Source organism: Microcaecilia unicolor, chromosome 14, assembly GCF_901765095.1.
Source record: "Microcaecilia unicolor chromosome 14, aMicUni1.1, whole genome shotgun sequence".
In the NCBI taxonomy this organism is placed as follows: domain Eukaryota; kingdom Metazoa; phylum Chordata; class Amphibia; order Gymnophiona; family Siphonopidae; genus Microcaecilia; species Microcaecilia unicolor.
Window position 1 is genome coordinate 29,465,012 of NC_044044.1, and position 16,555 is coordinate 29,481,566.

Below are 16,555 nucleotides of genomic sequence, written 5' to 3' on the forward strand. Positions count from 1 at the left end.
TTTTCAGTAGTAGCTCAAGGTGAGTTACATTCAGGTACTCTGGAGGTCGAAAGTGGATGGGGGGGGGGGGAGTGCCAGCGGCGCCCTAAACTTTGCCCTCCTACCTTGGGCTCTGGACCCCCCCCCCCTCCCGCAGAGGTCTGGCTACAGCCCTGGTGCGAAGGCTATTAGATCTGGGTCTCAAGCTCTAATTTAGGGGCCTTTTACGACGACACGGTAGGCTGTGCCCGTGCACTGCGTGCCAAAATGAGACTACCGTCAGGCTAGTGTTCCCCCCTTGCGGTAATTTCGGATTTGGTGCCCGCTGATACCGCCGGGCCAAAAATTTTTTTTTTAATTATTACCTACCACGTGCAGTGTTTCCGGCGTTAATCGGCCGACTGATCGCCACGCGTGTAGCGTGTGAGCCCTTACCGCTAGATCAATGGGCGGCGTTAAGGGCTCAGGCCATAAATAGACACATGCTGGTTTCAGTTTTACCGCAGGCCCTTTTCCTGACCCAATGAAAAAGAGCCCTTTTCCCCACCCCCACTACCGCAGGCCACTTTTAGCCGTAGCTTAGTAAAAGGACCTCTTCAATAATTATGTTTTTATTTCGGTGCCTTTTTTTCATATGTCTTATTTTTTATTTTTATTATGGCTGAGGGACTTCAAAACTGGAAGTAGTTCAAGACGATCTGGACGTCTGTGGTGGCCTAGCTTCAACCATACATTCAAGAAAGGCTTATCACCTTATGTCTGAATACCACGCCTTCCTTTCCTTCATGCAGTACAACTGCTTAAAATATATTGTTTATTTAACAACTGCTATGGAAAAAGTCAAGGAAAAAATGTAATTTTTAAATAAAGCCAATTCAAGTAGTCAGGTGGCATTTGCTGTCCTTCAGGAATGAAAAATGAATATTCATGGGTAAGAGAATTAATTTCCTGCTGTAAACATTTAAGATTCAATGTAAGAGTTGAAAGCGCAGTCTACGAGTGATACCCTGGCTAATATTTTTTTTATATTTAAGAATAGAAGACTGTCTAAAATGACAGACATTTATAATGAAATGTTTTCAACAAAACCATTGAAGCAACAGCTTTCAGCTGTGCAATTTGACTCTCACTCCCCCCCAAACATAGAATCATAGGCGCCCCATATAAGAGGCTTGGGGAGGCTAAGCCTCCCCAGTCAAGCTGTGACCTTCCCCGCCTGCCTCCGCCCCACATGTAGCAAAAACAATTGTATTTTCCGCCGCTGCTCACCCCGCTCTGAGCCCACCCTCAGCTCCCTGACAGCCCTCTGTCCTGGCTCCCCCAAATAGATTTCTCAAAAATACGCCGCGTCAGAGGAGAAAGGAGGGGAAGATGATGTGACACGAAAGCATCCAACGCTCGCGCGTGCAACCGTGAAAACTGGTAGGGGAGGAGGAGTGCTGACTGCACGTCATGCGGCGTCGGCGCCTATGCGCATCCATCTGCTCCACCTTCCCACTTTCACAAGCTGGTGCCGTGGCGGACGCGGTACCGCCTATGAGCATGTGCTTCCATCTTCCCGCTTGCACGCGGTGCCGCCAGTGCCTGAACAGGATGGAATGTTGCAGAAGATGTAATGTTCATCGCCAGACTGCTGCGTCGCCCGGTTTGTGGTTGGTGCAGGGCAGCCAGCTGTTCGGCGGCGGTGCTTGGCCTTGGCTGCGTGAGGCTGTTATGAAGTAAGTGAGCTGTTCTTCTTTCTTCATTTTTGACTTCCGGCTTGGCTGTAGTGGTAAGGTAAGAAGGGTCCAGGGACTCCGTGGCGCATGCTGTGTGAGATTATTAAAAATAAATGCGTGGGCCATCTGTAAAAAGTCTAAAGCTGTTCCAGGAGGATAAGCATTAGGCAGTGCCTTAAAAGGTTAATGTAATCTCCCTCTGACTGACTTAATAAAGATATTTTAAAAAAAAGGTGGAGGACAAAAGAATAACGTACGTGCAGGATGTCAGACTCACAGAAACAGAAGCCTGCGCAGCCTTCTACATGGAATGTTGCTAGTGGAATAGCAACATTCTATGTAGAATCTCCAATAGTAGCAACATTCCATGTAGAATCTCCAATGGTATCTATTTTATTTTTGTTACATTTGTACCCTGCGCTTTCCCACTCATGGCAGGCTCAATGCGGCTTACATGGGGCAATGGAGGGTTAAGTGACTTGCCCAGAGTCCCACTAGCAACATTCCATGTAGAAGTCGGCCCTTGCAGATCACCAATGTGGCCGCGCAGGCTTCTGCTTCTGTGAGTCTGACGTCCTGCAGGACGTCAGACTCACAGAAACAGAAGCCTGCGCAGCCTTCTACATGGAATGTTGCTAGTGGAATAGCAACATTCCATGTAGAATCTCCAATAGTATCTATTTTATTTTTGTTACATTTGTACCCTGCGCTTTCCCACTCATGGCAGGCTCAATGCGGCTTACATGGGGCAATGGAGGGTTAAGTGACTTGCCCAGAGTCACAAGGAGCTGCCTGTGCCTGAAGTGGGAATCGAACTCAGTTCCTCAGTTCCCTAGGACCAAAGTCCACCACTAGGCCACTCCTCCACCCTGTGTAACCATATGTGTAATAACAAGGTCAACCAATAATTTGCATGTTAAAATAAAGAAAGTTCCAAACCCATATTAACACTAGATCGAGAAGCAAGCACCATGAGGTATGGCATAGCTTAGTAAGGTCTAAACTTGGTGCTTATTATTAATACTAATACAATTATATAATAATATTAATAATAATGATATTGACGAGAACAGCAAGAACCTACCTAACCCTTCACTACTCCAATTGCAAAGATATAAAATACAAATCTTCACATGCCACCAGCCTCTCCTTTATAGGCACAGAACTTTGGAACTCACTACCCAAAGACCTGAAACTCACAGAAGACTACCTACAATTCAGAAAAACACCTGAAAATACATCTTTTCAAGAAGTCTTTCCCCACCGGATGTGCCTAATCCCATTTTTTTTTTTTTTTTGCTTGGCGTTTGATCTTCAGGGGAGCGGTTACCTTCTGTTGGCATAAACAATAATATTAACCTCTCTCACAATACGCTAATATATCAACCTAAGTATTTATTGTACTTCTGAATTATGTACTATGTAAGCCACATTGAACCTGCCATACGGTGGGAAAATGTGGGATACAAATGCAATCAATAAATCAATAAATCAATAAATCAATATAAATATTATATCGTATGCTGTCAACATTCCTTCTTGGTGCATGGGATCCCATTACTCATGTTCCTACAGTGATGGGGGGAGGGATGTGTAGAAATATTGCTATTTTGATTATGGGCTCCATTTGCAAGGCTGCGTTTTTGCCACGCACTGCAGCTTTGTGAGGGGGAGCACGTACCACTTCCCACTGAGGTGGTGATAAGCGCTCCAGCACTAAAGCTAAATTAACAATGCGACATCTTGACTTACTTTCCTGTGCTGTTCTAGGGTTTGAAGGTCGATTTTATATGTTATCATGAGGTTATGCAAATCCATTCACTGCTTAAAAACTCGCATAGCTGCTTTCAAGAATGAGGTCAGGAGATCTGGCTTTCTTCAGAGAGGGAGACACTGTTTAATGAAATATTTGTCATTTTTAGAAAAAAAAATGATATTTTTCCTGCAGATACTTTTCATCCTGATGGCTTCTTCGGGTCAGTTATCCTCAAGGGTTACCATAGTTAAATAGAAATGATTTCACTTTACTTAAGGCTCTAAAATTTTCTTCTTTATTTATTTTTTTTTTTCGAACAGGCGTGCAATCAACTGCACTTGTACAATCAGACGCAGAACTTAAAAAGCCCGGAGACTCCTTCAGACTGTCCTGCAAAGCCTCGGGATTCACTTTTAGTGACTATTGGATGAGCTGGTTTCGGCAGAATCCTGGGAAAGGACTGGAATGGATGGGAGAAATCAATCAGAATTCGGGCACTATAAACTATTCACAGAAAATGAAAGGAAGAGCCACAATCTCCAGAGATAACACCAACAGCCTGCTGTATTTACAAATGAGCAGCCTGAAAACTGAAGACACGGCCGTGTATTACTGTGCAAGACACACAGTGACAGGAAGTCTGTGAGAGTCCTGGCAAAATCCTTTCAAAACAGAAATTGATCTACCCCCACACTCTCCCCTGTGTTAAATTATCATTGTTATATCTTCAGATAACGACAAACGTGTAATAACAATTAAGAAACTATCTTTCAAAAGGTCCTTTTTTTTTGAAAAGCAGAAAGCTGAGAAATGATCAGACTTCTTAGTTCATTACCTGAAATGATTACTACTACTACTACTACTATTTAGCATTTCTATAGCGCTACAAGGCATACGCAGCGCTGCACAAACATAGAAGAAAGAAAGTCCCTGCTCAAAGAGCTATGTAATAAAAGTGAGCCAAGTATAGGACAATCAAGCCATTGTGACATCACTGATGAGGTTGGCTCTTATTGGTGGCCTGAGGCATTATGACATCACAATATCACCTCTGATTACAAGAGACTACTACTACTACTATTTAGCATTTCTATAGCGCTTCAAGGCGTACGCAGCACTGCACAAACATAGAAGAAAGACAGTCCCTGCTCAAAGAGCTTACAATCTAATAGACAAAAAGTACATAAAGTAAGCAAATCAAATCAATTAATGTGAACGGGCAGGAAGAGAGGAGGGTAGGTGGAGGCGAGTGGTTACGAGTCAAAAGCGATGTTAAAGAGGTGGGCTTTCAGTCTAGATTTAAAGGTGGCCAAGGATGAGGCAAGACGTAGGGGCTCAGGAAGTTTATTCCAGGCATAGGGTGCAGCGAGACAGAAGGCGCGAAGTCTGGAGTTGGCAGTAGTGGAGAAGGGAACAGATAAGAAGGATTTATCCATGGAGCGGAGTGCACGGGAAGGGGTGTAGGGAAGGACGAGTGTGGAGAGATACTGGGGAGCAGCAGAGTGAGTACATTTATAGGTTAGTAGAAGAAGTTTGAACAGGATGTGAAAACGGATGGGGAGCCAGTGAAGGGTCTTGAGGAGAGGGGTAGTATGAGTAAAGCGACCCTGGCGGAAGACGAGACGGGCAGCAGAGTTTTGAACCGATTGGAGAGGGGAGAGGTGAACTTAACATGCTTGCTTCATTTTTCTTCGAGGCTCATAAATATTGATGAAAGAACATCACAGTTTGAAAAATAATTTCCCAGTGCACACAGACACCTTTCATGAAACACACAGACAACGCAATCCATCATGCCACCACGATAACATCAAACGTGCTTTCCATGTGAACCAAACAGTTCTTAAGGGATCATTTATAACAGAATACAAGACGATACAATAAGCAGTGATGATCCTAGGTCGGCTGCCACCCGGGGCGGATTGCCGATGTGCACACACACACCCCTGGCGCATCAACCCCCCCCCTCCCCCGGGTGCATTCTTGGCTGCTGGGAGCAGCCGCATGGCTCTCGACTCCGCTGGCTCCCTGCTCTGGAATAGGAAGTAACCTGTTCCGGGGCAGAGGGAGCAGGGAACCAGCGGAGCCAACAGGCACGCGGCTGCTCTCTGCACCCCTCCAGCAGCATGCACCCGGGGCGGTCCGCTGACAATAAGGGCTTATTTTTTGTGAGTTACTAAACTGATTAGTGAGGATTATAAAACAGGAGGCCCTTTTAAAAAGATGGGCTGAAAAATGGCCTGCAGTAGTGTAGACGCGTGTTTCGGACACGGGCGGAATCATTTTTCAGCGCCACTGTAAAAAGAAAAAAATGCCCCTTTTTTAAATTTTTGCCGAAAATGGACGTGTGGCAAAAATGAAAATTGCCCTGCGTCCATTGTGGGTCTGAGACCTTACCACCAGCCATTGACCTAGCGGTAAGGTCTCACGCGGAAACCAGGTGGTAATGGTCTACGCGGGTAAAATGCCGATTACCGCCTGCGTACTGGAAAATAAAAATATTTTCCAGTGCGTATATCGGAAGCGCGGCAAAAATGAAGTTACCGCAAGGTCCGCGTGGTAGCTGAGCGGAAACTCAAAATTGACAGGCGTTGGGCATGTGTAGGAACCTACGTGGCTTACTAAGAGGGACCCCTAGCCATCTCTAGAAATTACAATCCTTCAAAAACATAATAAAATATTTAAACATACCCTAAACAACCAGAATCCTCTTAAATATAACAGCATTCAGCATTTTCCTGAATTTAAAGTAAGAACTGTCAGATCTAAACTCACTAGGTAATAAATTCCAACATTTAACAGCCTGATATGAAAAGGTGAAGGTAAAATATCTCACGTCTAACCTTATGTACAGACGGAAAACTGTAGTAAATAATTTTGAGTTTGCAGATCTCTATTTAAAGAGGAAGAAATAATTATGGGGGCCTTTTACTAAGATGTGGTACTCCCATTTCTAGCGTGTTCATAAAATACGGTATTTGATTTTGCTTTTGCTGGTCCCACGCTAATTTTTTCATTAGCATGCAAGACCTGCAAAACGTTTAATGTTAAGTTACTCCCACATCGTCAGTGTTACAGTATGTGGTTAGCACACGCTAAGGTGAACACGCTACTTTGATGCCTGTTCCCCGCCTGTGCCACGCCCCTTCTGAAAATTATTTTTTTTTACAATAAATGGCATGCAGTTTCCCCAAAAATTCTATAAAAATGCATGCCCAAATTTGGGCACATTCCCGATTTGTGCATGCATTATAATAGAAGAATGAGATAATTAATTCCAATAATTAGCTTGTTAACGTAAGCTGAGAAAGGGGACGTGGAAGTGGGAGGGTAAATGAAACAGTAAATCAAATATTACAATTAATATATCTTGCATGAAATAAACTTCAAAGTATCTGTATTTTCACATTTTATTGATTTTTCAAATTCGTATTCAGAAATGAGTAGAATTCAGACTGCTGATTAATCTTACACAGAATTATGTTCCACACCTCCCAACATCCACCCATTGTATCCCTGACCCCCCCCCCCCCCCAACCCAACACCCCCAATCACAGGCTCCAATCTTCCAGAGACAATCTCCCTATATGGAAGGATGCTCTGTAGTGGTAATACCATCAGACTCCCACTAGGGGTCACCTTTCTCATTTTGATCCCCAGAGCTGGCTGGGGTTGTAGTGGAAGGGACTGTTCTTATTTTTGCCCCACTACACCACAAGGGAGGACCTGAGAGTAAGACCCGGGATTGTGAGGTCAACAGGTGGAGGGGGTTTAGTTTCATTTCATACATGTGGGTGTGGCTTGGGTTCAGGGGAGGAATTTATCAATTTATGAGATAGGGAAGTTGATTGGAGGTATCTAGAGATGTAGCCTCTGATGAGGGGTGTATGGAGGTCAGGGATGCAATTGAGGGTTGTTGGGGGGGGGGGGGGGGAGAGCATTGCCCCAGCAGACTTGTTTTCCCTAATTGCTTTATTTTCTTTGGTCCTGTTCTGTGTTACCTGCTGTGTCATGTGTTATCTGATAATACAAGTAACACTATGCTCTAATATAAAAGCCTGCCCTGTGTGGTACAGTGGCATAGCTACGTGGGGCCACGGGGACCTGGGGCCCTGTAGATTTGTCCCTGGACCCCCCTGTCAATGACCCTCTCGATCCCCTCCTGCCGCCAACCCTCCCCCACCGCTTCTTGCGCAAGGCTTCATTCTGTTTCTGTGAGTCTGACGTCCTTGCACCGGAAGAAGAGGACCTCAGCTGGCGGGGGTTGGGGTCCCCCACCAGCAAAGGTAGCCGATGGTGGTGGCGGGTCGGCGGCGGGAGGGGGGTCGAGACTCTCGGCAGGGTCGTTAGTGGGAGGGGGGGTGTCGAGACTCTAGGCAGGGTCGGCGGCAGGGGGGTCTTGGTGGCTGTGGCGGCAGGAGGGTCGGCAATGGTGGGGGAGGGTCTAAAATGTGCCCCCTCACCTCGGGCTCTGGACCCCCCCTCCCGCCGAAGTCTGACTACGCCCCCGGTGTGGTAAAAGCAGACCAGATGCTTGACACCCCCTCCCCCTTCATTTACCATACAATGAGCTCCGTTGACTAAGGTGCACTAGCGTTTTTTTACTGCACGCTAACCATGTAGGCACCTGTAGGAATATTATGGGCGCCTACATAGTTAGCACGCTAAAAATACCAGCGCCTAAAGTCTGCGCTTACCGCAGGTTAATTTTTGCCGTTAACATGCACTAAGTTCAAAACTGAAAGAGCCCCTGAATTTCCAGACAATTCTTCAGTGATTATCTCCATAAATACCACAGTACAGGTTTTTTCTCAGGCATGAGACTTCCTGAGCCGGTACGTCTAGCTCCATCTCTACCTGTTTTCAAATCTATGCTGAAAACCCACCTTTTCACTGCTGCTTTTGGCTCCTAGCCACAATTGCCCTCCCCTTCTCCCTTCCTCCCTTCTCACCCATTACTTCCCTCACCCTTAATTGTCTTGTTTGTCTGTATTTTTAGATTGTAAGCTCTATGGAGCCGGGACTGTCTTTCTGTGTCAGGTGTTCAGCGCTACGTGCGTCTGGTAGCGCTATACAAATGTTAATAATAATAACATTCCATGTAGAAGCCTGCCCTTGCAGATGAGCAACGCGGCCGCGCAGGCAGGACGTCAGACTCACAGAAACAGAAGCCTGCGCGTCCGCGTTGCTGATCGGCAAGGGCAGGCTTCTACATGGAATGTTGCTAGTGGAGGAGTAGCCTAGTGGTTAGTGCAGTGGAACATGGAATGTTGCTACTATTGGAGATTCTACACGGAATGTTTTGGCTCCTAACCACTACTCAATTCCCCTATCCTTGTTCCTTCTCACCCAGTACTTTCCTCGCCCTTAATTGTCTTGTCTGTCTGTATTTTTTAGATTGTAAGCTCTATCAAGCAGGGACTGTCTCTCTGTGTCAGGTGTTCAGCGCTGCGTGCGTCTGGTAGCGCTATACAAATGTTAATAATAATAATAATGAGCTTGTCATTTCTCATTTCTTACTCTCATATGCAAAGCACTTTTTCACACCTTGAATTGTTTACTTTCATTTAATTAGTGAAAAAAGAAAAAAAGCAAAAGGCATTTGCAAAATAAATGTCAATTTTCATACAAACAGGTTAATATGCAGATGTTTGTGACCATTTCTGTAACATAAATAATTATATTAATTATGTGCAAACCACTGAATAGATCATTTCCCATCTGTCTGTCTGTCACTCATTCATTTGTATATGGGATTCTCCTTCCTGTTGGTAGCCTGCTGCACCCTCTACTGTGCAAACCTCTCGCCTCAGGCAGCAAATTCATTCAAATTTCATGGAAACATGCAAAAAGACAGCTCTCACTTCCTCCTTAAAAATTCAGTGTCAGAAAGGAAAAGAGAAAGATCGCGTTCGATCGATCAAACTCACTATCGACCCTGTCATACTCTGATTTTCTCCAATGTTCTTGTCCGTACAGATCGTCCTTCTTTTCGCCGGACTCTCATGTGCGTATCTTAATCAGATATTTATGGTCCACTGAAATTCTTTAGTGATGGTCCAGCTTTTTCACAGTGCCGGGGGGGATATTTTGTCTTCTAGGTATCAGATGCCAGATTACTCTGACCCAGACCGGTGGAGGATTGGGGAAGCCGGGGGAGTCTCTGCAATTGAAATGTGCTGTTACTGGGTTTAATGCTAACAGCTACTGGATGGTCTGGATCCGTCAGGCTCCTGGGCGAGGACTGGACTGGATCGTTTATTATTATGTGGGGTCCAGTACTCAGTACTATTCTCCAGCCGTTCGAGGAAGGTTCACAGCATCTACTGACACTTCGAATTTCTATCTGCAAATGAACAGCCTGAAGATGGAAGACTCTGGGGTGTATTACTGTACCCGAGCCACAGTGACCAAAATCTCATCTGGCCTGAAGCAAAAACTTTCAGTTCAGTAGGGACCAGGTGCAAGTTCCTTCTCACACCAGAGCTGTGGCTTAGTTTGGTTTTGTATCAATGTACAAAGACATAGTAATGTGAGTAACACAGTAAATGATGGCAGATAAAGACCTTACGGTCCATCCAGTCTGCCCAACAAGATAAACTCATTTTACGTGGTATGTGATACTTTATACCCGAGTTTGATTTGTCCTTGCCATTCTCAGGGCACAGACCATAGAAGTCTGCCCAGCACTGTTCTTGTACTAAGTTCTGAAGCTAATGTCGAAGCCCCTTAAAATATACACTCCAGTCCATCCATATCTATTCAGTCACGATCAGGGCGTAGACCGTAGAAGTCTTCCCAGCTCCCATTTTGTTTCCCAATTACCGGCGTCGCCACCCAATCTCCGCTAAGATTCCACGGAACCATTCCTTCTAAACAGGATTCCTTTGTGTTTATCCCACGCATGTTTGAATTCCATCACCGTTTTCATCTCCACCACCTCCCGCGGGAGGGCATTCCACATATCCACCACCCTCTCTGTGAAAAAGTATTTCCTGACTACTCCTGAGTCTGTCCCCCTTCAACTTCAATTCACGTCCTCTAGTTCTACCTACCGCCTTCCCATCTCCAGAAAAGGTTCGTTTGCGGATTAAATATTTGAACGTCTGTATCACATCACCCCTGTTTCTCCTTTCCTCCAAGGTATACACGTTCAGGTCGGCAAGTCTCTCCTCGTACAGAAATGTAAAACACGAAAGAACCCTTTTACTAAGCCGCGTAGGTGTCTACGCATACCCAATGCGCACCAAAATGGAGTTACCGCCTGGTTACCGCGTGGTCCATGTGGTAATTTCATTTTCAGCGTGCAGCTGAAAAATATTCTTTATTTTCGGACACGCACCAAGGGGCATTTGGCATGCGTAGGTCATTACCGCGCGAGTCTTTATCACTGGTTGGCGGTAAGGTCTGAGACCCAAAATGGACTCTTTTCGGAAAAATAAAAAAGGCCTTTTTTTTTTTTTTACAGGCGCACTAAAAAATGGATCGGTGCGCACCCAAAACCCATGCCGACACTACCGCAAGCCATTTTTCAGCTCACCTTTGTAAAAGGACAGCTAAGAAAATAGCTTAAGGGGCAGGTTTATACTTATTATGATTTGATTGACCTCCTTTTCCCAATCATAACAAAATGAAAAATGGAAATTGCCAGGCGCAATACATAAGATAATAAAAAATCAGCAGAGAAAAAAGTAAAGACAGATTTGTGAAGCAAAACTTTGCAGGATTTTTTTTTAATAGAAATAATTAGAATTCCTTGTTCCTTCAACAGGTATGTTCGCGTGTATATGTGTGCATATTTTTTGTGTTTGTAGCGTTAGGGCCCCTTTTACCAAGCTGCGGCAAAAGGGGGCTGGTGCTGACGTTGGTACATGTTTTACACGCACTCCGAGGCCCCCCTTTTACTGCAGCTGGTAAAAGGGAAGGTCTCGCTTTTCTGAAGGAAATGGCCGGGCGGCAAATAAAGCACTTGCTGAGCGGCCATTTGGGGGGGGGGAGCCCTTACCGCCATCAATTGAGGGGGTGGTAAGGGCTGCCGCTCTAACCCGGCGGCAGTGGTGTAGCTACGTGAGGGCACGGGGGCCTAGGCCCACGTAGATTTGGCCCTGGACCCCCCCTTGCCGACGACCCTCTCGACCCCCACTTCCGCTGCCAACCGTCCCCCGCCAGCGCCGTCGCCTACCTTTGCTGGCGGGGGACCCCAACCCCCACCAGCCGAGGTCCCCTTCTTCCGGCGCAAGGCTTCTGTTTCTGAGTCTGATGTCCTGCGCGTTGTACGTACAACGTGCAGGACAACAGACTCAGAAACAGAACATTTGAGGTTTGAGACGGTCGTCAGCCAGGGGGGAGTCAAAGTTGGTGGTGGTGGCGGTCAGCAATGGCGGGGGGGGGGGGGGGGGTCGGCAGCGCCAGGGGGGGGGCTAAACTGTGCCCCTTCATCTCAGGCTCTGGACCCCTAAAAATTTGTCTATTTGTGGCAGATTCACTCAAATAACTACACGTGCTTTCAGTCGTATAAATTAATGCTCCAGCATTAACTCTACTTGACTGCAATTGTTTTCTGGCGTTTTCTAGAAGGTATTTAAGGACTGCCCCAAGGGCGTGACTTACTTATCCCATCTGAGTCTGTAGACCTTGAATGACAGTTCCTTTAATCCTTCTTGCAATATGCAAACTTGACATTTTCTGTCCTTTACACATCACATATATACCTTATGTTGCCTTCAGAGCAGTCGCCCAGGAACGAGCCATTGTTTAAACTTAGTTCCAGCCGAAGCTTCATTCAAATACTATGCTGCTTTTACTGGAAATCTTCGTTTTTCTGCCTGGACTTTCTTGTATGTGTTCATTTAAAATACATTTTTGGTTTCTTGTAGATATTTATTGAACGGGGTCTTGGTTTTATTTATGTTGTTTCTTTCCCAGGTGTCTGGTCTCAGATTGTTTTCACCCAGTCTGGTGCAGAGGTGAAGAAGCCTGGGGAGACGCTGCGACTGAAATGCGCTGTCCGTGGGACTAATGTGAACCACTGGTGGACAGCTTGGGTTAGACAGGCTCCCGGGAAAGGACTTGAGTGGTTGGCTTCTATTGGGGCGCCATCTGACCCAAAGTACCATTCCCCTACAATCCAAGAGCGATTCACGGCTTCCAAAGACAGCTCCAATTTCTACCTCCAAATGAACACGTTGAAAACTGAAGACACTGCAATGTATTACTGTGCGAGAGATGCACTGTGACGGGAATCTCATCGCTAATGCGACAAAAACCCATCAACTGTGTATATTGAGACATCTGTGTCTGTAGGGGGCGCTCTAGTCCCATAAATGAAAACTCCAAAGCACAAGCAAATATTAAGGAAGGTCAAATAGACTTTATTAATGATGTAAATATCACTGTGACCCAGATGTTAATTTTACTATATTCATTCTGCATTTGAAGGCACAGTACTCATCAAGGAGCCCTATAAATCAAATAACCAAGTTCATTGCCTATTAACATATCATCTCTCTATTGTGCAAGGCAGCATATTATCTAGAGTTTCTACCTATGGTAACATACACCCAGCAAGCCTAAGGAACCCTGGTTTAAATCACGGCTAATTATTCTATAAAGGGGACAAGATTCTAATGGACACTTCCAACTAGGCACTTGATAACACATGACAGTAACATAGTAAATGACGGCAGATAAAGACCTGTACAGTCCATCCAGTCTGCCCAACAAGATAAACTCATTTTACGTGGGATGCGATACTTTATATGATTTGTCCTTGCCTTTCTCGGGGCACAGACAGTAGAAGTCTGCCCAGCACTGTTCTTATATTAAAAGTTCTGAAGCTAATGTCGAAACCCCTTAAAATTTACACTCAAGCCTATCCATATCTATTCAGTCCAATCATGGCGTAGACCGTAGAAGTCTGCCCAGCACCGGTTTTGCTTCCCAATTACTGGCGTCGCCAACCAATCTCCGCTAAGATTCCCTTGATCCATATTCCTTCTGAAAAGGATTCCTTTGTGTTTAGATAGAAGCCTATTCTATAAAGACACCCGATTGCCCGTCTGTCACTATAGAATACTGGTGTAATGTGGCACTGGCACATCTAACATTAATTCACTTGTAGTTATACCAACCATTGGCCTGGCATAATTGATGTCACAGAAGTGCAGCCAGAATGCATGTAACATAGTAAACTGTGTTTCCCATATAACTGGGAACCCTGCCCATATCCTGCCCATGCTCCACCCACATGGACACCCCGTTGCAGTTACACGTCATAGAACTTATGCACGTCCATCTAGAATAGCGCTGAGGATGCTTATGCGCAGAATTGTTCTTATCGAATACACGCAAAAGTCAGTGTCAACTTGTCTTCATATAGACACACGCACGTAAGCTAAGGTCTAAGGCTGGTGGAAATGCAAGGCCTAAATGCAACATTTATGCATGCAAGGTGTGGTAAAGGGCAAACCTTTACTGATTTGATGAATTATTCCCCCCCCCCCCCCCCCCCCCCCCCAGGCTGAAATTTTCAGTTACAGGTTCAATCATCTGTAGATGCAATCCCCTTTCTTAAAGGTCCAGCTACCCGAGATCAATCAATGTTTTGAGGTATAAACCCAATTAGTCAGATTTGATTTGTAATCCAGCGTTTTGTCATTCATGCCAGTTTTATATAGATAATGGAAGTTTCAGAGTCCATTTGTTTCTCCAGACTCACTCAAAGAACTGCTTGTGCTTTCACTCATATAAATTAATGCACCAGTCACATTTAATCGTATTTGCTCTAACAGGATGCAACAGGCCTACATTTATGATTTTGACCAGTCAGCAAATCCTAAAGAGGGGGAGAAGGTGTCAGAGATCCCCCCCAAAAAAAGGTGCCCGTATTAAAATGCATGGCCACCCTTCATGGGTGGGGTGATCACTGAGGAACCCACCCCACAGTAGCCAGACCCCCTGCAACCAGTCACAGAATCTATGACAAGGCAGAACTGGTGTACAGAGCCTGAGCTCTTTCATTAAAACTCAGGGACCATGGGTCAGTTTTAGCAGACAACGGAAAAGATGCCGGAACTCAGTACCCCCATGTACCCCCTCAAAAAAAAACCCTGGAGCGATCTCAAAGAGTGAGAGCTTTTCAGAGGGAAGGGTGTCAGAGATGCCGAAGAGGAGCAGAGGAAGGTCACAGTGCCCCCGGTGGTTCCCCTTTAGATCACACGTACACACGTCTCTAAAGCAATCTCCTCTTTGGTCTGGGTATTTGCTTTTGCCTAAATCCAGTCCCAGACAACAATATTTTTCTGGCATTTTCTAGTATTACGTTGTATTTAATGACTGCCCTAAGGGTGTGGCTTAATCTCTTCATCTGAGCTGTTGAACCCAATTCCTTCAATATGCAAATTTAATATTTTTCTCCCTACATATATCAAATCCTCTTCAGAGCAGTACAGGAACAGGATCCAGAGCTTAAACTTAATTTTAACTTTTAACCCATCAAGCTTTGATTCTTACCACTATGCTCCTTTTGCTAGAAACCATGATTTTTCTGTCTGACCTCTCCAGTATGTTGATTTTAAATACATTTTCTGTCTATTGTAGGTATTTATTTTATGTGGTATTGGTATTATCTTGTTTCTTTCCCAGGTGTCTGGTCCCAGATTGCTTTGACCCAGTCCAGAATAGAGGTGAAGAAGCCTGGGGAGACCCTGCAGCTAAAATGCACTGTCAGTGGTTTTGATGTGTACAAGTGGTCGACCGCTTGGGTTAGGCAGGCTCCTGGGAAAGGACTGGAGTGGATCTCACATATTGGAAGTCCTTCTGGCACAAAAGTCTATTCCCCTGCGATCCAAGGACGATCCACGACTTCCAGAGACAGCTCAAATCTCTACTTACAACTGAACAGCCTGAAAGCTGAAGACACTGCAGCGTATTACTGTGTAAAATCTACACAGTTATACAAATCTAATCTCTAACATGACAAAAAACCCACTGACTTTTGTACACTGAGGCATTTGTGTCTACAGGGGGCGCTCAAATTCCATAAATCAAAACTCAAAACAAAAATAAATATAAAGGAAAGTCTGACTGTCTTTATTAACATTGTTACCACCACCCCAACCTGGATGCTTTACTTTACTCATTTTGCATATAGGCAGATTATTCACTTTAAGAAGGGTGACAGGACACTGCAAGGAGCTCTAAAAATGACTGTTTTCTGATAGTTAGCAAGTTATTCTGACGCTCATTTTCAAAAGAGAAAAAAATTCTCAAAAGCAGCACAAAGCGGTAAATGGATGTTTTCCCCACCAAAATGTCTAAATCGCAATTTTCGAAAAAAAAAAAAAAAAAAGCAAAATTGAGACATTTTTCACTGGCTGCATCCAAATAGCAAGGGAGCATGTTGGGGGCGCATTTAGGACGGGCCTTGGGTGGGCTTACAATCGGGGTATTTTTCAGCGATAATGGAACAGAAAAACAAAATGTCCGGGGGAAAGAGTAAGTATGTTTTTATCTAGACCTGTTTCGGTCAAGACTAAGTCAGAAAAGGTGCCCTAATTGACCAGCTGTCCAGTTTAACATCTGCTGTCCATGGAGTGAGACCGTATACGACACATATTCCCTTGACAAAGCTGAGGTATGCGAAACAGGCTCCTGTCGGGATCACGAGTATACCTGGGATGCGTTTTCCAATTTTGTTCTATAAATATACGGCTGCAGGCAGTTGCTGTAAGGCAAAGGATTGAAAGAGATGTGCCTGACACTGCGAGGACCTGCAGTGGTACATTAAATGAAGATATTTTATGTTCCTGCAATTGATTACGATTCAAGTACGAGTGCTGCAGATAAATCACCCGTACAGATAAATAAAACACAGAAACTACTAAAAAAAAGTGATTAATTGAGATACAAAAGATAAAGAGGGAAGATCCACCAGGAGGTGGAAAACTCAAACACCCCACGGTAAAAACAACAATGTGCAAAAAGTGGGAGTACGACCAAGGAAACCAGACGCTGGAAGACGTTCTTAAATAAAAACTTTATTAGAGATTTGAAGACTCGACACGTCGTGTTTCGGCCGTCAAGCCTGCATCAGGAGTCTGCT

The 16,555-nt window shown here is 44.9% G+C and overlaps 1 protein-coding gene across 1 annotated transcript in view; it reads left to right on the forward strand.

Moving 5' to 3' along the window:
• LOC115457532 (immunoglobulin gamma-1 heavy chain-like) overlaps positions 1-16,555 on the forward strand; it is a 428,753-nt gene that overhangs the window by 655 nt on the left and 411,543 nt on the right. Inside the window, exon 3 of the mRNA XM_030187000.1 lies at positions 271-275. Within this exon, the coding sequence (XP_030042860.1) occupies positions 271-275 (5 nt within the window). The remainder of the gene's footprint in view (positions 1-270; positions 276-16,555) is intronic.